Source organism: Rissa tridactyla, chromosome 2, assembly GCF_028500815.1.
Source record: "Rissa tridactyla isolate bRisTri1 chromosome 2, bRisTri1.patW.cur.20221130, whole genome shotgun sequence".
In the NCBI taxonomy this organism is placed as follows: domain Eukaryota; kingdom Metazoa; phylum Chordata; class Aves; order Charadriiformes; family Laridae; genus Rissa; species Rissa tridactyla.
Window position 1 is genome coordinate 151,482,740 of NC_071467.1, and position 19,784 is coordinate 151,502,523.

Below are 19,784 nucleotides of genomic sequence, written 5' to 3' on the forward strand. Positions count from 1 at the left end.
ACAATTGCACTAATACAAGCTTTTAATACTTGGGTAAAAAGGACATTTTCTATTTGATCCTGTATAAAGTCTTTCTAGGCTTTTACTTCCACAAGGGAAAAAAGAAATGTTTATTGTTTGGAAGGATCCAAACTACGCTTTCCTTGTTTGATCTTGCAACCAAAAATTCCTGATATGCATAGCCTTACATGAGAATCATCAACCCTTTCCAATTCTTTATCAACACATGATCATTCTTGCATTGAACTGCTTTGCTCCAGTAAACTAAACTCAGATATAACTACACTAGACTTTACACAGCTCTATAGTGCCAACAAATTTGGTCTCTGCATCTGAGTTTCAAACATACTATTGTCCATTTTAACACCACATGTTTGTATCTACCAGAGAGACCCTTACCTTGCCAAATAGGAGAATCAGACCAACTATGCTGAGTACACCAAAGCTTCGGTTCGCATCTCAGAAAATAATCATTATCTGTGTTTCTCGTTATGTCATTGGCCAATTATTTGTTGAGGTCTCTTAGCAAAATTAGACTTTTAATTGTATTCATTTGTTTGTTTTAGTAGACTCTCATATTCTTTTTTTCTGGCTTGCTTTATGTTAAATCTGTGTATTCAGAATACACACTGCAAGCTCCAAATCTATAGCAGCTCCAAAACAACAGCTTTCCTTTATGTATTACCAAACATTTCCTGCAGAAGCATTATGCACTTTGCAGTGAGAAAAAAAGACAAATGAGAGATAACAAATGAATAACATCTGACATTAGACTGTGTTGCAGCAATTAAAAACCCCAAATATAAATGAGAAGAATATGCAATGAAATAATTAAGAAATCAATTTGAAGTTGCAATTTAAAGAGCTGAGTGAGCCAGCTGTACAGATATCATAACAAAGAGAGTAACTCCAAACGAGAGCCAAATGAGCAATCGCACAAAACTATGAGACAGCAAACAGCAAGAGGGCTGGGGAGCAGAACTAAATCAGAAACAGAGTATAAGTTACAGAAGGAAACAAACATGAACCATATGGGAAAATATTCACAATACATTAGTGTTTAATTAGATAATATAACGGATAAGGACACTTATGCAGAGTCATCATAAACAAAGATGAATGGAAAATGTGCTACTAATAAACCCGGGAAAACTAACTGCACTACAACTGTAATTTGATCGGTCACAAGTTCAGATGTAATTTAAAACAAAAAAATAATATTTTGATACAGTATTTTGCTACTGCATCTAGTAGTAGAAAATAAAATACTGAAGTAGACATTCTCAACTCAAGTTCTAGGTACTCTGAAAGCAAACCAAAAAATCACAACTGTTCACAATCCAATGCTCGTACCCAAATTTGCATTCCAATTCCATTTTGAACACGCAAGATTTGCCTTTTGGATGAAGAATGTGGAATGACCTTTTCAAATTTTTTCCCTTTCTAAAATCATTTTTCGCTTGTGTGAAAGCTTGGAAACAGAGAACACCTCTAAAGTTAAAATTAGCATAAGAATGGAATTGTAGGTCCTGGTTATGTTTCCGTACGTTTATTTTACCCAGCACACCAACCTGACATAGGTATCGGCACAGGTTAATTGCTTTCAAGGGAAGAACAATATGCAACAGGTAGGGCAAAAGGAGAGCAAGAGAAACAAAATGATTTTGAAGGCCTTTCTGATCTTCACAAACACTTTTTCTTAACAAGGAAGATTTTTGAAAAGTCAATTGCATGTATGCAAGTCATTACGTCTATATATAGCTACGCACACATTGATGCTTTATGGCAGTTTACATCCTTATGCTTAAATCTTTCAAGCAGGTACAGCCATCTGAAGTTGTGCAAGACACGACAATTTATTAGGAATCATAGCTTCAGGCTTTAAATGAACAAATAAATTCATGGTAAAGTACAGAAACAGAAAAAAAATTATAAGGTGAGGAAAGTGAAAAAAGGGTAATTTCTCTTGATAAATATTTACAAACTCCGCTCTAAGTGAACATGCAAATTTCAAGTGGCTTTACCATTTTTTGAGACTGTACAACATCGCAGGGTAAACGTTCAAAATGTATTAGATTCACTTGGAAGCAAAAATAGAAATTGAAAGACCATCTGGAAGGGCACTAAAACTGTATGTTGATATCTCTAAAATCCACATTTTATTCAAGATTAGTTCCTCAGCTAGGTGTAGCCAAGCTGCATATTTCTGGGTCATTGTTCTCCTACTAAATCTTTCAACTACAGTTTCTATGGAGGAGTAAAAGCATATTTCCAAAAAAGAAAAGGAATCATCAATTGAAAAGTAAATTTTAGGAACTGACATTCCAAGAAAATACATGGAAGTGAAAATAGTTTCACTAATGGAAATCAGAAAAAAAAAAAAGGATCTCCACAAACCAGAAACGAAATAAGAAACAATTGACTGAGTTATTTTCCACTGTGATTCTAAATTCATTCAACTAAATGAACACCATTAAATCCAGAATACTCAAGACAGGACGTGAAACTTCATTTCATAAACATGAATAAGGAGTAAGCATACAAACAGAGGACTGAATGCTTTTACTTAATAACACATACTCATAAACCTTAACATGATTTATGGTTTTATGATCATAAACCACAACATAACATATAGGACTATTTTTAAAATGGCAAAAACCATCTGTAATAATCTTTAGCTGGCTTTCGAGCATCCATACTCCAGCGTGACTACTGAAGTATTTTAATTTCTGTCTTCAGACAATGAAAATAAATTTCAAAAAAGGTGAAGTACAGCAGCTATGCAATCTGACATTTCAACTACATTACACCTATTTAGGTTGCCTAGATTCCCACACAAATTCTGTCACTGGAGATGAACAAATTGTTATGGATGACCACTGTCTTAGAATTCCTCATTTAAAGAAACGTATTCTCAAGCCAGCCACATTTAGGAGGATGCAGAAAATATAATGCTTTGCCAAGGTTTTGCAAATTAGTACATTAATTAATTCCTGCATCCTTGACTGAAAAGTCAGACTGAAAAGTCAGACTGAAAAGTCAGACTGAAAGCTGTGCACCATAAAGAAAAGACAGGATTTTTCATTCTTGCAGCACAAACCAGTTTAAATTACATATACAATGTGCTTATATATTGCAGAACACTACAAAGATAGCAGGAACTTTAACTAGTGGGTTTGCATCCATGATTAAAAGAATTTGTTAGGTCAAAACACTTTGACAGTGGCTGCATCCTTAATTGTGATGTTTTTTAGCGCAGTAAATAATGGGAACTTTGTATGCAAAGACATGAAGTGCCCAGTTGCTTGGATCAAATATATCAAAGTTTAAAAAAAAAACAAAACCCAAAAAAACAGACTATCACATACCTATTTGCAAGTTGTGAATGAGACACTTTCCACAATGAAAAGCGATTGGGGTAATCAATAACTTGATGCAAAATACCATCCTCCACTTTTTTAGTTTCTAGACCTCCTTGGTATCAAAAACAACATATACAAAGATTGCTTTGGTTTTCTCTTCTCATTTATCAAAACGATAGCAGTGTGGAGCTAGCAATGCTCCTGCCAGTTTCAGTTCTGCTCTTCAGAAACTAATGGGCAGCAAGAGCTGTCACCAGTTTCTTCTAGCTGCATGGAAATCTCAAGAAACCAATGCTCAAACAGACACTGTGGCTATTTGAAAAAAGGCAGTAACAAACACCAGGAGACTGTTTCTCTCCTCATTCTGTTAGGAAACGTAAATTGCTCAAAATGAAGAGACAAGAATTCTTATCCAGAGGTGAAAAGTGACAAAACTCAACGAAAACAAGCTACTTGAAAGTTGCTTAAAGAGGGGCCTGGAATTTCGTGTGGGCAAGCAGGGGAACATTGTTACAAATCTACAAATACATACCTTATTATTTTAATTTTTGCAACTACATTCTACAACATGACAAATTTTAAGGAAATGAAAACTTAGCATGAAAACCTGTACATGATATTTCGGTTAAATTAATCCACAGAATGATAAAAACATCCAAGAATTCCAAAACAACTTAAGCCCTCGTTTGCAAGCAGTTTCACAGCCACAGGTATCTTCTGTACAAAAACTTGTCAAGCAAGGATGCTGAACTATTAAAGCAGGACAAAAACAAGATTCTGCCTTAAACTTTGCAATTCACTCACTCAAAATTTTGCTGACAAGTTTCATTTTTATCTTGTAGTTGGTTTCATGTTGCGGTTCTTAGCTACCCTTGTATTTGGGGTTTGGTACTCCCAGCTAACGCCAAATCTAATGCTTTTAAATGACTTCTATTAGTCCATCAAACACGTTGTACTGTTTGATTCATTACCCTTCTTTAATAGCTCTTGGGTAGATCCTCATTAAGTTGTTGAAGTCAGCAGCCAATTCACACTGGTTAAAGATACATATGTAAAAACACTACACCTAAATTTAACAATTTTTGAGAGACAGTACACAAATGGATTGTACCTGTAAAGAAGGGCAACAGCTGTTTTCATGTGAGTACCCAAATCCACAATTCATGTACCTTTCTGAGAGTATAATTAATTTTGAAAAAATCCCACTAGAACTTTACCTAACTCTGCATCCATTTTAGCCCTGTACCTCTTTTCTAAGCATTTCTGATTGTACTGACTTCTGGGTAAGCTTCAGATACAAGGTACTTGCACAAACTGCCAGTGTTCAATAGTTCATTTTTCTAGAGACATGCTATGCAGCTTCCATGAGACAAGGTGATGTGTTACAGCATGTGAACATATCGCACATAGAGACAGTGTAGAATAACTAAAGGCCTCAAATTCAGTAGTGTATAAATTATTTATTAAAATTATCACGTTAACAGAAATGCTTTCACTGAAATTTAATTTGTTTGCATAAAAGAATTCCCCAGAAGCACAAAACTTTAAACTCTACAGAACCATCCCAGGATAAGGACAAAAAAAAAAAAAAAAAGAAATAAGAAAGCCTAGAAACAAATGGAAAGTTATTGTTATTTTATTGCCCGAAGGGAAAAGCAAGAGCAAATAAATAGTGTAAGTGTTTGATGGCGATGTTTTCATTTTTAATTCGTTGAATATATTTATTAAGCCCAAAGAAGGTTGTTTATTAATTATCTGTGCAAAAAGGCTCCCTTCCGTTTTTGTTTTTTAGGGCACAGAATTTTCTACCTCCTCTCCTCTTCGTAAAAGCGGGAAGCGTGACTAAGGAAAGCCCAAGGACGACAGATTTCGCACTCGGTTGGAACAGCATCGCTCTTCTCCAGCCGTTTGTTCCTCGCCCAGACCTCTACGGCAAGATGACCGGCACGACCTGAATCCGCCCCTGCCCTCCCTTCCCCGGCCGGCTTACGGTAAGGCAGCCCGCGGGGGGGCCAGGCTGCCGAGGCTGGTGGGGGGAGCCCCACCGCTGCCCTAAGGCAGGTGCGAGGCAGCGGGGGCGAGAGGAAGCGGGGCCGGCGCAGGCTCGGCCCCGCCGGGCCCGCCCGCCCCCGCGGTACCTGGGGCCTGGCGCCGGGCAGGCCGCAGGGCAGCGGGGCGGGAGGCACCTGGCAGCGGGGCGGGGAGGCAGGCGGCGGGCCGGTCCCTCAGCGCGGCCATGCGGGGCGGGCGGAACGCCCCCGCCGACGCCGGGGATCCCCCTCCGCCGCCCCGGCGACCACCCCCCCTCCGCCCCCCGGCTCCCGCCCACTCGGACCGCCCCGTCCCGCGGGGATCCCCCCACTGCTGCCGCCGGCGGAGGGACGGGGGTCCCCCCTCCTCGGCGGGTCGGGGGTCCCCGGGCGGCGCTGCGGCCGCCCCGCAGAGCCCCCCCAGGCCACGGCCGCCGCTCCCGGTACCTGCGGCCGCAACTTTTCCCCCGCCGCCGTTCAAACGTCCTGCCGTAAAGCGCCCGTCTCCCCTGGCAACAAGGTTCCGGCCGAGCACTAGGTGTAGGAAGGTGATGTAAAAGTAAAACCACCCAGTGTCGTAAACCAGGTCCGGGGGGGAGGGGAGGGGAGGGAGGGGGGAGGGCGGGGGAGGAGGTGACTGGAGCATTTAGACACAAGCGAGAGGATCATGGCGGATGGCCCCAGGTGTAAGCGCAGGAAGCAGGCGAACCCGAGGCGCAATAACGGTCAGTCAGCCCGCGGGGCAGCGGCCGGGCCGCGCCGGGGTGGCGGTCGGGGCCGGGGCGGGGGCCGGGCAGAGCCGTCCCGAGCGCGGAGGGGGGAAGGTTGGGGCGGGCGCGAAAGTAATTCCCCCGCCGCTCCTCGCCGGGAGCCCGGCTCCCTCCGCACCGTTATATCCGCTACCTGGTGCCTCCCTCCCTCGCCTCGCCGTCCGCCTCCCTCCTCCGCCTAGCGGTGCCGCCTCACTCCGCCGCCTGTCCGGGACCGTTACACGCTGCCTTCCCCCACACGCCCCGCGACCGCCCCGCCGGGGACCGGGATCGGGCACCCCCCCGCCCCGGCCGCGCCGCCGCCCTCCGGCCCCCGGCGGGGGACGCCGAGCCCCGCGGGGAGCGGCGGGGAGGCTCCGCCGCCCGGCCGGCCTCGGCAGCCCCAACTCCGAAACTTGTTACCTGCGCGCCCCGGCGGAGCGGGGCCTCCCCGCCCGCCTTCCCTCCCCCCAACCCCGGCCCTACGGGCGGGATCCCCCCCGCCGCCTGCCCCGGAGCGCCTGCCCGCCGGAGTTCCCCTCGCTCGCCCGGCAGCGGGCCGGCTCCTCGCTCCCGGCCGGCGCCGCGGGGCGGGCTGGCGTTCGCCATTCGGGGGGCGGCAGTGGGGGACGCCAGCCGTCACCGGGAGGGGGGGACGGAGCGGAGCGGGGGGGCACAGCCGGCGGCGGGGGAGGCACTGTCGCCGCAGCGGGGGCAGCGCGGCGCGGCCGCCCCGGGCCGGCGGGAGGGGACCGGCGCCCCCGCCGCCCGCTCGCCGCTTTTCGCCTCCTTTTCCCCGCCGAGAGTTGGTCCCCGGCGGCGCCCCGCGGCCGCGCCGCCTCCCCGCCCCGGGTCCCGGTGGGGAAGGGAGGGAGGGAGGGAGGGCTGCTGCCGGGCGGCGGGGGCGGGCGGCGAAGTTTCTTCCCTTCCCTCTGGCTTCGGAGGTACCTGTTTGTATAATAATGGGTGGTAACGGTTTGGCCGGGGGCCCCCGCTCCGCTCTCCGTGCGTGTGTGACCAACTGCTGCAGTCTATATAAGGAATTACATTTACATTTCAGACTTAAGGGCAGCTGTGGGGTTGGGTTGCGTGTGGTTCCCCCCCCCTTTGGTACGTGTGTTACTTTAAGATGCATTTGGAAGGTACACGGTGGGGGGAATAAACGCTCGTAACACCCACTCTCTACTTGTTTTCTGGAAAATGGAGAAGTAGTTCGGTCCTCGTAGCGACTCTTCGCAGTAGGATGTAAAGCAGGAGATTTTGTAACCTTCCTTGGCAATTTTAGGTTTTATGTGGCATTTCCTGTGCAGGGTCACAGATAGGAAGGCTTTCGCCTGCGATCCGAGATGTTTTCATACGCAGTGAACGGTCTCTGAAATAGATCAGAGTCACGATCGGTGCTTCTCCTCTCTAATCCTGGCTGTTGCGGGCGTAACGCGGTGATAAATAACGGCCTTTCCGGGGGCGAACGAGTTGATTTGATTGCTTTGAACTTAGGAGGGTTTTCTTATTTTTGCTGTGTGCGTTTTCTAGCAAGTATTTTTGTTTGCATGCTCACGTTATTAATTCCTTGTCCTAGTGTAAATATTTATATTTAGCTCAGGATTTGGCTGTGCTAAAGGTAAGTTTGGAAAGTGCTTTTCTTTTTACCTTATTAAAAATGTTGATGATCGGAGAAAGGGGCTTTTCTTGTTGCTGACGACATGTGTGTGACATGTGAGTCTGAACCACCCAGCGTCTGTGCAGGAGCTGTAAACATGTTTACCTGAACAGGAAAGAAAATGGATTTTTCTCTTAAAGATCCAGTGATGTGAATATCATACTCTTAGAGCATATCAACAGATGACTGGAGAGGGAAATTCTCTGAAAACCTAGCTTTTGAAATCAACGGGGAAAAGAGGTTCTTGATCGCTGCAGCAAATGGCAACTTGTGCAGGTAGAAAAAAAGATGGTGTTTAGTTTTCTCCTGCATGCATGTCAGCCCCCTCCTGTCTGCTGCTTTCGTTCTCAAGGGAGGGATTTATTTACCAAGCTTGCTGTCAGTGTTTTTCCTTTGTGCTTAATATTAGAAAACCAGATTTGAGGCTGTTTAGCACAAAACGTTTTGTCTGCAGCATGTATCACTCGCAGAAAACAAAAGGTGTATAAGATGTGATATCATTCCAGGTATCTTTCATCATTCTCACTTTTGGACCTTATCACTGCACCCATTTTATTACAAAAAGCTTCTGAGTCTTTATCAACTAGTGCTGCAAGGTAGAATTGTAGTGTGTCTTGGTTTAGGCTGGTTTTGGTTCCTTTTTTTGAGGAATTAAAACCAACTTAAGTTATTGTGTATTGAAGCATCAGGATGGGTTAGATAATAGATTCTGGATAATAGAGATTTCTCAGCAGTGGGTGTATGTTTGACTTGCAAATATTTACTAAAGAAATTGGCTAGAAAAATGTTAACCCTTTAAACTTTACAATAAATAGGTATGAGATTTTTTCTTCTAAATCTCTAAATGCACTTTGCCTTTATAGGTGGGTATCGTCTGTTAACAAGACATCACTGTACAGGAGATGCTTCAGCAGCTGGCTTGTTCGTAGTATATACTAAACGAATTTTGTGCTCTTCCAGTTGCCTTTTTTCCCCCCTTTCCCACCGAATGTGAGTTTATTGAGGAGAGATTGGACTTGATCTTAAAGGTCTCTTCCAAGCAAAACGATTCTATGATTCTATAGTACTTCACATGCAGTATACCACTTAATAATACTGGGTTATGGCATTTAGTAACTATATTGTAAACTTTCCTTCTGTTTATTTGTTGATAAACTTAACACAGCTGTTCTTGTACTGTAAATTTTTGTTGGTTTTTTTCTTTGGTTTGTTTTGTTGGTTTTTTTTTTTCTCTGGGAGCCAGAACTTATGGCTGCCATCCTGATGCATTAACTGTAGCTGGAAAGACAGTCTTATCTTCTTAACTCTAGAGCTGGTACCTTGTTTATTGGTAGCTACAGGAGATCAGCAAAAGAGCTGACTGGCGCTGCCATTAAAGCTTCCACTTACACAAAAATCTGGCACTTCATACCTGAAGAAAACTATTCTGTGTCATTGCCGTTACTTCTGTCCAGTACACAAAAACATCCAATACAGCAAAAAAGTTATCAAACTGTTGGGATGATAGCACCGTTCTGATAAAGTAGGCAAACAGCGCTGATTGGGGTCTCTTTTCCTATCTACCTTTTCCCCTTCTCCCTTCCTTTTGATAGAGAAAGGAGGAGGAGAAAAGTGGGATGTGATTTTTGCCAGTCATCTGCATTGCCACACTATGTGAATCCTGTGTGGACTTTAAATAGATTCAGTATCGGCAAAGGTTTTCTTGCTCTGAGTTGGCTTGCAGGATCAGGATTTCTTAGCTTTCTTAGCATCTTTTATATATATATTCCAGTATTGTCTTGATTTGTTTTAAACAGCAAAACTAAAAGTAACACATCTTGTTCTTCAGCAATGCTGTGAGACAAGTAAAGCAAGCAAAATATTTAAAACTTCCCTTAGTACAGGGTTAAAAAGATACCAGCCTTTTATATTGACGTTCTGAAAATAACGTGTGCTTTCTGTTTTTCAGATGCATATTTAATGGTAAAAAGAAGAATGTATGAAACTGAGTAAATTCTGCATGCTATGAGGCAGGCTTTTTTTTCTTGTTTGCCCCTGGTAACAACGAGTAAAAGGTTATATAGATTGACTTGTTAGTGTGCTGTTTGAGTTGCTTTACAGTTGGATTTCCTCTATTTTTATTAGATAATCATTTCATGTAAAGTTTTGTTACAAAGCGAAGGGCTGCAAGAAGATCAGAAGTGCCTTTGAATAAGGCAAAAGCATGGCGTGTTTCTGTTAGCTCCAAGGTGTGAACTACTGGCAGGATGTCAAGCGTTAGTGATGCTGGGGATACTACGTTCCTTGTCATGCCTTTCTTCTCTTGCTCCCCTCCCTTTCTTTTTCACTAGGTACCGTGTTTTCACTCCAGCATTAATTTAAATTTGCAATTTGGGAATTGAGGAATGTTTCCCGAGTTTAAATTCCAGGCACGGTGAACAGGTCTACATGGACAACTGAATTAACTGTTTGAGTCCAGGGAAATCTTCTCTCATATAAACAAGTAATACTTTTATTTTCATGTTAACTACTGAAATATTATGGGAATACACTCAAAAATGTCATTATCCCTTCACTATTCTCTCAGTTATTTTTAGTTTATTTAGCTTGTTATTTTAACAGTTGTAAAGCAGGGTGTTTTAAGGTAATTAGCTACCTGAGGCAGAATTTTCTGAGGTAATTAGCCTGAAACAGTTTTCCTTGCTTAGGGGACTCTGGTGAACTGGCTGCTGAAACAGTTGATGAAAAGTAGCAAGCAGATGAAACTTTCCCTCTGACACAGGCTTCTGTATAGTAGAAGTCATGTTTTTACTTAAAAGTCTGAGGATTTGACTCCTCTGAACTCAGCCCAAATTTTCTGTTGAACGCTTTCTGTTATATCAGATATTCCTCACCATTGAGTCTTTCTGTCGACTTTGGGCTTTATTACAGGTCCCGTTAATTAGCAGCGTTACGGACTTCCGTTAGGCCCTTGCTCTCTGCAAGCAAGCTCCTCGTCGGCCGTGCGGGGGGAAGGGGTTCTACAGCAGGTTCTCCTTCCCCACTGCGACTTGGGTGGTGGTATTAAGCTGTCTTTTCTTCTTACAGAAGTTTTACAGTTTGGGTAGGAGGCTAAAGTAGGAGTAAACTAAAGTGAAAAATATCAGTGTGATGCCTTTCTTCACGTGGAAATGTCTATTTTAATAGGGTTTAAAATGCCAGCGAGGGATGGCAGACGTTTTTAACACGCATGGGACTCTATTACTATGTTAAAGAAATAAAACCAAGTTCTCTGAAGCTTGGGTTGTGGGGTTTTTGCTTGTTTGTTTTTTAACTGATTTTTGAGCAAATGCTCCCTATTGCAGGGAAACTGCTGGAACTACAGTATCTGGCCAAATGGCTCTTAAGAATCCCTACTTCTAAATCCAGTCATTATTTACCTAATATAAATAAAAACCAAATATAAGCTCATTGCTTTCAACTCATTAGCTGTTTGTAGTCATTTCAAAAACTCTAGGTAATTGATATTGCAAGCTGATTAGAATATGGTGTGCTTTGTTGACTGTAAATCCAGTATTTAACAGTACATACTGCATCTCTGGAGATTGTAATCATAAAGATTCTACTTGTGATAGGTTTCACAGAAATACACAAAGTAAGAGGTTGAAAAACAGAAGTAATTCTGGTTTTATATAGGCTTTCGTAGTAATTTTCAAAGTACAGTTCCAGATGAACTTTCAAGTGCTTTATATCGATATTCCTGATGTTCTGGTCATACGTCTCTACATTTTTCAGAAGATCTCACCAGGTAGGATCTTCTCCATTATGGGCAAGTAAGCAGGACCTGGCTTGCATCTGTGGTCTCAGAAACTTTGCTGCTTCATTCTGGCAGCTATAATAGGCCTGTTATTTTTGAGAACTAAATTCTCAAGTGACTTACCCAAGGTCACACAGGAAGTCCATAGCAAGACTGAGTCTCAATCCATTTTTAATCCTTGGGACTGCCCTTGCATTTGGCTTGATCTAGAGCCTTAAAGAGAAAGAACAGATTTATCATTTAGCGGTTACTATTCCTTTCAGTTTAAGTATTTAAACTCTTTCATATTTATTGTTTTGAAATACTTGTGCTTTCAGCAAACAAGTGGCAATATGCAAAACTTAATTTTCTCTGTAGTCATTTTTAGATGCTATTAAGGTAGTATCTTTACTAGTGGTGTTTCCTGTCTGCCTAGTCAATGTTGATGTAATGATGTGCTGGAGAAGTAGAATTTTGTCTTCTGGTGTTTTTTGTATTCCCAAGTTCAGTGATCTGTAGGTAGACAAATGCAAAATACAGTAGGAGGGAACTGGCTTAAGACCTACACTGTTAACATCCACATCCCTACTCTGATGTGTGGGGTGTTTAGAAGACTGTTTTCTTAGAGGTTAGCATCCAGGCAGAGATGTTTTAATCAGATATTGGTTTTGTTGGGACAGTAATGACTAAAGAAGAGTCTCAGCATATGGCTGGTATTTCTAATATTTGAAAATGATTGCTACGTAAACTTAAAAAACGTAAGTCCTCCTTAAAACAAAAATTCCTCAGGAGCACATAAATAAATGTCAGGCCTCAAAGTCAACTTGACTGGGACAAACACACGCCAAGTCTAGGTCTTACCATCACTACTGTTTGTCGCAGGGGGCTGCTGCTGCTAAGGCAGAGCCATGTGGGAAGTGGCTATGGGTGCAGGTGGGTGCTGTTCCTGCCTGGGGGGCCTGGGCAGCGAGAGGCACGGCGGGCATGGAGAGCAGTCTGGTATCTTCATCAGTGAAGACATGTGGTTAGCTCTAGTCAGGAGACGGGGCGATAGAGCAGTTATGATAAGGGACTCTTTCTTGTAGAGGGAAGTACTGTTTGAAATAATAATTAAAAATCAAGCAGAAACCCAAGCACACCATGGAGAGCAGAGGGATGTGTGCGTGAGTGGGCAGAGTGCATGGGCGAGGTGAAGAGCGTGTGTGAGAAGGAGGGAGGATGCGATAGGGAAGGGAGTAGTCTGCTTCTTGCTGCAGGTCTGATACCTTATTTCTGATGCATCTTTGTGGTCTTCCAGGGAGTGATGAATTTGGTGCCTGGTTGGGTGCATAAGAAGATCACCGTGGGAAATAGCTTTGACCTCAGTTGACTAGATGATGCCTTGATGCACTGGAATTGTTGCAGGATTCTGAAGGAGTTTTGTGCGTGTAGCTTTCTGTGATGCTTTCTGCTTCCATGTGACGTTGGCACGTTTTTTAAACCTCTCAATAAGCCATTGCCTCTGATATTCTGATCGAGTGAATTTCTTGAGCTAATTATCAAGCGCACAGGTATTTCTCACAGTCTCAGTTTGCTTTTCTGGCTGTGTAGTTCCTAACTTCTTATTTTTAAGTTATTGGGAAGAGTGACAGAAATTTTATATTTTTAAAAACTCTTCACAGTTGTAGCATTTTAATCTTTGCTTGCCCTCCTGTTTTAAAGAAGGAATAGAGTTATTTTCAGTTTTGTGCTGAGCCTCAGTTTGTTTATTAAATAATCTATTTGTCCCTTTCTTGCATATATAAGTAGAATTCCTGTGTGGCAGTGGAGGAAAATGGGAAGCCCAGTCAAGAAGAGCGAGACTTGGTGGGTAAAATACTGACTATAGTTAAATGCAGCATAGCTTTATAAATCTATTTCAGTACTCCTGAGAAAAATATGACAGTATGTAAGGACCTTTCAGACAGTAAAAATATATGTCCTGAGTCTTCTCTTCCTATATCTGGGCCTGTATATCTGATTCCTTGTGTGAGTACCGACAGATTACATTCACGTATTAGGAGGATAGGTGGTGGTAGAGCAGAAAGAAGAAACTTGTTAAGTTTGTATCTGTCCATGTGGAGCAGCCAGGCGGTGATTCAGATGTTTCAGTTGGTTAGTGCTGAACATATTAACCAGGGTTCTTTAGACTTGTACATTTGTCCCTCAAGGAACCTCAAATAGGGAAGAAGGGAGGGTTTTTTACTTTGTCTCGCCCTGTGCTTGTTTCTGATGCAATTACTGTAATGTAACTGTATCTTTTATTTTAACTTGCTTTTTCAGAGCAACAGAAGTTAACTAAAAATATGCTTTCTCATCTTTGAGAAGTCAGTACTGTTTGAAAGCAGCCTGTTTCAGTTCTGTCCTTTTCAGCTGTCATTCCCAGCTGTCACAGTCTCCTTGATGTGAGGACTTTACCCCTGTTGTTGCAAAGCAGTTTGGTTAACAACTGCTGTCACCCAAAGGTTAAAACCTGAAAACTGGCATCCTTTGTTGCTTCCCTTACAAATGTTTGCTGTTTGGTAGCATCTCCCTCATTGCTTTGCCTTCAATGTGTTCCATTTGTTCCAATGTGTCTATTTTTGGAGAACTATGTAAAGCAAATGAACATGTCTAATGATGAATGTATTCTTCCGGATGTGTTAGGGGGCTCAATTATGACTGAGGAGAGAAAGTAAAAAAGAAATTCTATCCTGTGCTGAGATGACATTCCATCCTATCCAATTAGGATCCGTAAGTACGAGTAGCAGTCCTTCTTGAGTGAAAGGGCATGTAAAATTACTTCTTTAAACACTAAGAACCCCATAAGAGAGAGACTGGAGTGTATCAGAAAGAAAAGAAACAACTTTTCCTTAACTATCTCTTATGTACTTCTTTTAAGTATGTTTTTGGATTTGATGCAGATATCCTCTGTCTTTCTGCAAGCTCTTCTGTTTTTTAGCTTCTCACAAGTCAAGCATTAGATTGGGAACATTGGAGGAGCTGGCAAGAGCGCTGGAGATAAATGGATTATAAATCTGGCCTTTCACTGTGATCATCCTGAGCATGACTTTCATGGACGACACTTGAAGTAAAGGGGTTAAGAGAGTCTGATGTGGTAGAGAGAAGATTTTTACCTTGAACTAGTGTGCCTGTCCTTGTTAGGATCAAATGCTACTTGGGCCAGTGACGCTAAGGAGCACCTTCAGTTATTGTGATATGAAATGTTTTCATTATTTCAGCAAACATCCCTTTTCAAATTCTGTCAGGCAACTGACAGACACTGAGGGCGGTTTTCTGTTCCATTTTGTGGAGACATCAGTCCACAGAGTGTGTATCGGAGAAAGCAAAATGAAATTACAGAACATCACAAATATGGCATGATTGAAAAAGGCCTGGGGAAATCTGTTCCATCTGAAAAAGTGCAAACTGAAGAACAGAAAAATCAGACTTTAATTACAGGGATTAGGTTGCTTTTTGCTAAACTGGTACATTTGACATAAAGAAGCAGGTTGGGGTTTTTGTTTGTTTTCCTAACACCTTCCCCCTCCCCCAATCTAACGTAATTTTCTTAATGCCCAAAAACATAAGAATGATGAGTTGTCCCTTTTTCCGAATACACTTCATTTTAAACAGTTTTTCCCAATGCTTTGAGGAAATTCTGCCTTGTGTCCTTTCAGGTATACATCAGGTTTTTTTCCTTCTTCCCACCTTCTAGTCCATTTTATTCTTTCTCTTAAGTTCCTGTATGCTATCTACTGTAAGTTGTGTGAAGTTCTAGACTGGAAAAGGAGGTACTATTCAGTATCTGTAACCTGTTTATTCTTCTGTCCTGTTCTGTTTATGTCTTTCCATAGCCTGCCCTTTTTTCTCCTAGTATTCCTGGTACAGCTATTCGGTAAATTTAAGCGAAATAGAACTAGTCACATACTACTGGATTCATTCTTATGTTATTGTTCACAGGAAGGACCTAGGTACAGTTGGCCCCGCAAAGAGCGTGAGGTGTTGAATAAGGGCTTTGAAGCAGAATTGGAGCTGTAATGACTGGCTTCCTTCCCTGCTGCTGTCCCTTCCCCTTCCTTGCAAAGCGTTTTCATTTGAAAAACTAAGGTGTGGTCATTGGGCATATCTATTCTCAACTTCCAGTAATTTTTTGCTCACTGCTGAGCTACACCATAATTACATATGCAAATGTAGTATTTTTTTTCCCCCCTCTTACCTTGTACATGTGGGAGAGAAAGATAAGGTTGCAGAGTGCCGCCAGGGATGGTGCTGCTGTTGAGGAGGTGCTGCAGATGGCCACAGAAGGAGAGAAGTACTCGTCCTGCAGGACAAGACTCATGGGGGATTTCAGAACTTCTGTGACTCAAAGGCAACAAGAAAACACTGTTCTTGCCAACTTTAAACTTCAGATAGGAGCACATTGTTGGACGACTTGTTATAATAAGCTATTTGATACTTTCTAGCTACTGAGTGCTGAGAGTGAATTTGCATTTACAATAAGAACTTGTTTTGTAGACGTATGTATGTATAGTTGCTATATCCAATAATTTAATCTATTAAGCTGCCTTGTATGCTCCCTGTAGTAACACATGGTAAACTCCTGCTGTTCATAACAGTGTTGTAATGATACTAAAACCACAGAGACTGAATCTGTGGAAAAGACTATTCTGACAACTTCTGTTCTTCATGGTAAGATTTACCTTGTACTTTTTCCAGATTTCAAATTGACTGACATACTGTATTCCTGAAACCCTAAATATAACTTACAACAAATAGTGGAAGTAAGATAGAATCAGTCCTATATTGCAGTAAAAATGCTGCAAGACTCTTTCTGCACAGAAGTGGAATAATAACTTAAACAGAAACGAGAAGCAAAATTGAATTGGTAGTTGTAGCATAGGAAAAGGGAAATAGTTCCAATGACACATAGCGCAGTATAACATGCCACAGTTCTCTGTATTTCACCACGTGATTAATCATGCCTTCAGGGATCAGCCTGCATAGCTGGTGTGGTAGTTACACGATGGAGAAAGACTTCTTAAAAGGATGAGCCGGGTTTGTACCTCAGCATGCATGCGAGTGACTAAAACTAGTGGCAGCCTTTCTGTTTCTGTGAGCTAAGCCAGCTCACAAAAGAGGGACAACTCTAGCTTTCCAGCTGCAAAGGATACAAATAGACTTAGTCGAATTAAAATCATGATACACAACAGAGGTTTATGATCCTCACAGAAAAATCTTACAAGGTATGTGATGCAAATTGTTCCCTGTAGATCTGGCTCTCAAAAAATACTTTTGCCAGTACTGCCTCTGAATCTGGTGAGATGCTTTCCTTCAGAAACAAAATAAGTAAGGTAGTTAATTCCCATATTTGCTGGAGTTCTTTCCTTATTTTGGTATGAAGTGGCAAGCCTTCTCCATTTAATTGCCCCAAGCTCTTTAAAGAAAATAATTAAAAAGCTCCTTCTTATGCAGTATGATATGCAAAAACAAATGCAGTGAAGTGATTTGCATATGTATGGTGTCACAATAGTTTGGGATACAGGAAAGAATATACAACTTTTTACAAACATCAGAGTTCTTTTCTGAGCAGGTAAGAAAACAGAAATGATGAAACTGAAAACTTGCCCAAGCTCTTGTTCTAATAGTTTATAGTTGCTTATATGTAGCCCTTATTTCGCCTTTCTAACTTTTGTGAGTATTTTTTTTTAAGCATTTTGAAGGTCTTGTATAGCAAATCCCTAGAACAGAAAGATATTTGTGATTCCGCCCCCCCCACACCCCCCCCCGAGTTCCAAGATGCTTACTTACTAAGTAAAGCCTTCCAGGTTTGTGCCTTAATGTTTCTTAATAGGCATCCTACTTAAGCAGTTTTTTGTTTGTTTTTTTTTTTTAAAATGTCTTCCCCAGCCCATCTACCTTTACAGAACTCGTATGTCTTCCTTCAACCACAGAAGCATTAAGTAGGACTGCAATCAAGTGTGTGTCTTGTTGGTTCTTGGGTCTACTGTCAAGCACTTGGTAGCTGAAGTGTGTGTGCACTTGCGCAACCGTGTGTGCTGTGCTGTTTTCCTGCCTTTTCCTTTTGTCTGTCAAGCTTCTGGCTGATAGCAGATTAGCCATCTGAATGTGGGCTGCAAAGAGTAATGGGCTGCACAAAATGCCTGAGGCTTCTTGCATACAATAAAATGACTCCATTATAAAGCAAAAAATGACAAGGCTGCCATGGAGGATATCTGTATTGGGGAGATGGAGAGAGTAGCCTTTGGTTTATGATCACATTAATGGGCGTAAAATAAACTTAATTTTTTTTTCAACTGTCAAAAGTATTCCTAGGTGCTTTGCAGAGTAGTGCTGAAGATCCTTCTAGCAGAAAAATACAGATGAGCTAAATGGATGGTGTACTACTACTTGCTGTTCCTGCTTGCTCTATATGTGTTGGGGAAGGAAGGGAGTAATAGCACTATGGCTCAGTTTCATTTTCACCATGCAGGTGTATTTATTTTTTTTCTTTTGTTTCAATTTGTTTATTTCTCGTGTTTTGATTAGTTACAGGATTACCTAATCTGCCCTGCAGAGTGTGTGGGGTTTATTAAGTCTTTTGGAAGATGTGCTAATACAGATTTGAAGGAAAATGGGCCAGAAATGTGGCTGACTGAGACAGAGGGAATCCAGTTGCTGGAGGAGGGTATAAAATACAAAGCTGTAGTGAGTTGGATCAAGTAGAGACACAAGTCTGTGTGCAGGAGCAGTAGCAGGAAAAATAGCTGGGATTCCTGTCAAGGCTTTGACAGCTATACTTACCCACTGTAATAATCTGGTGTTTTTTAAAAGCAAACAAACAAAAAAAACCCAACCAACCCTCTCGATTGTCTGCAGTTTACTGTATCTGTAAGCAATAGTGACTGTTTTTGCCCTCCTAACTTCCAGTTACAGCTTTCAAAAAGATTTTTTGTTTATGGCATGCGAGCTCTAAAAGGTGTTCTGCCCCCAAAAAAGGTGCACTACTGTCGTTTATGCTAAATGGAGGATCTTTCTGGATTGTATCTGCTTGGGAAATGAAGACAGCTTCTGATAAACGTGGGCTTCCAAACTAACTGGCAAGTCAGCATAAAAACAATTTGGTATGTAGAATATGGAGGAATTATTAAAACATGGAAAACTGGTCCTAAAATGCTTAATTTTAAAGAAACCTCTTGACTGATATATTTGTTTGTCTGTCACTTGTTGGAGTCTGTTCAATATGTCACTGTGGGTACAACCTCAGTGGACTCTGGAAATCTGTGCTTTAGCAACAAAATGTACAAATAACAACTTGTAATAAATAAAATAGGAATACCGTTTGAGTAACCTGTGTGTTATTTTTTTTCTCATTCCGTCAGCTGCTGCCTGGTCTCATTGTGGCTGTTCTGGATGTATATTCCACTTGTTATATGGACCGTGTCCCTTGAAGATCTCCTTTTAGCTGCACTTCACATGCTAACTCTTCCCCAGTCTCTTGGATTGATTTTCCTTAAGGGAAACCACTCCTCAAAATGTATACTTCATGCTTACTTCTTTCTCTCCCTTCCCCTCCCCAATAAAGTCATCCCTCCCCCATCACCCCTAAAGAAAAAGGAAATAAATTAGAGTGATTTTTGAGACTGATCATACCATGGAGCTCCGCAGATGCTGCTCCTTTGACAGCAGTATTAATTCACTTTACATGCATTTTTATTTTGCAGTTCAGAATTGTTTCTGTGATCATATGAGCTTTTTATGGTGCTGAAGACTGTAGCTGCTTATGAAGAGAGCTGGCGATAAAACAAAAGCTTGGTTAACTGTCTTTGACAGTGGCTAGTCTGTAGATGGTGACAACTAAAATACGTTCAAGGCTAGTTTATTAAGAGAGGATCTGTGGGGGGGTTCTCATCTCCTTTCCTCTTTCCTTGCCCCATGTGATTGGTGTGGTTTACAATAGGAAGCCACTAGTTTCTGCAGTCACAGGTGGGAAGGAAGGTAGTCACTGGTAGGTAATGCAAAGACGTTTGAGTGAAAATAAGAAAGTCAACTCTTTTATGGGAGAAGGAGGTAGCTACACATTTTACAGATCTTTCAACATCTGTAACTTAACTGGCACTACTGAAAGCAGTATATTGCACATAAATGCCGCTTAGGGAAGTTGCATTTATGAATATGAATTTAAAAAATGTAGAACTATTCTTGTCTCTTATGTGACTTTATAATCAT

At 42.0% G+C, this 19,784-nt stretch overlaps 1 protein-coding gene across 1 annotated transcript in view; it reads left to right on the forward strand.

The window, feature by feature from the left end:
* The first annotated feature begins 6,023 nt into the window (after positions 1–6,023).
* Positions 6,024–19,784, forward strand: part of ZEB1 (zinc finger E-box binding homeobox 1) — a 125,552-nt gene continuing 111,791 nt past the window's right edge. The window contains exon 1 of the mRNA XM_054193275.1: positions 6,024–6,120. Within this exon, the coding sequence (XP_054049250.1) occupies positions 6,063–6,120 (58 nt within the window). The 5' untranslated portion in view covers positions 6,024–6,062. The remainder of the gene's footprint in view (positions 6,121–19,784) is intronic.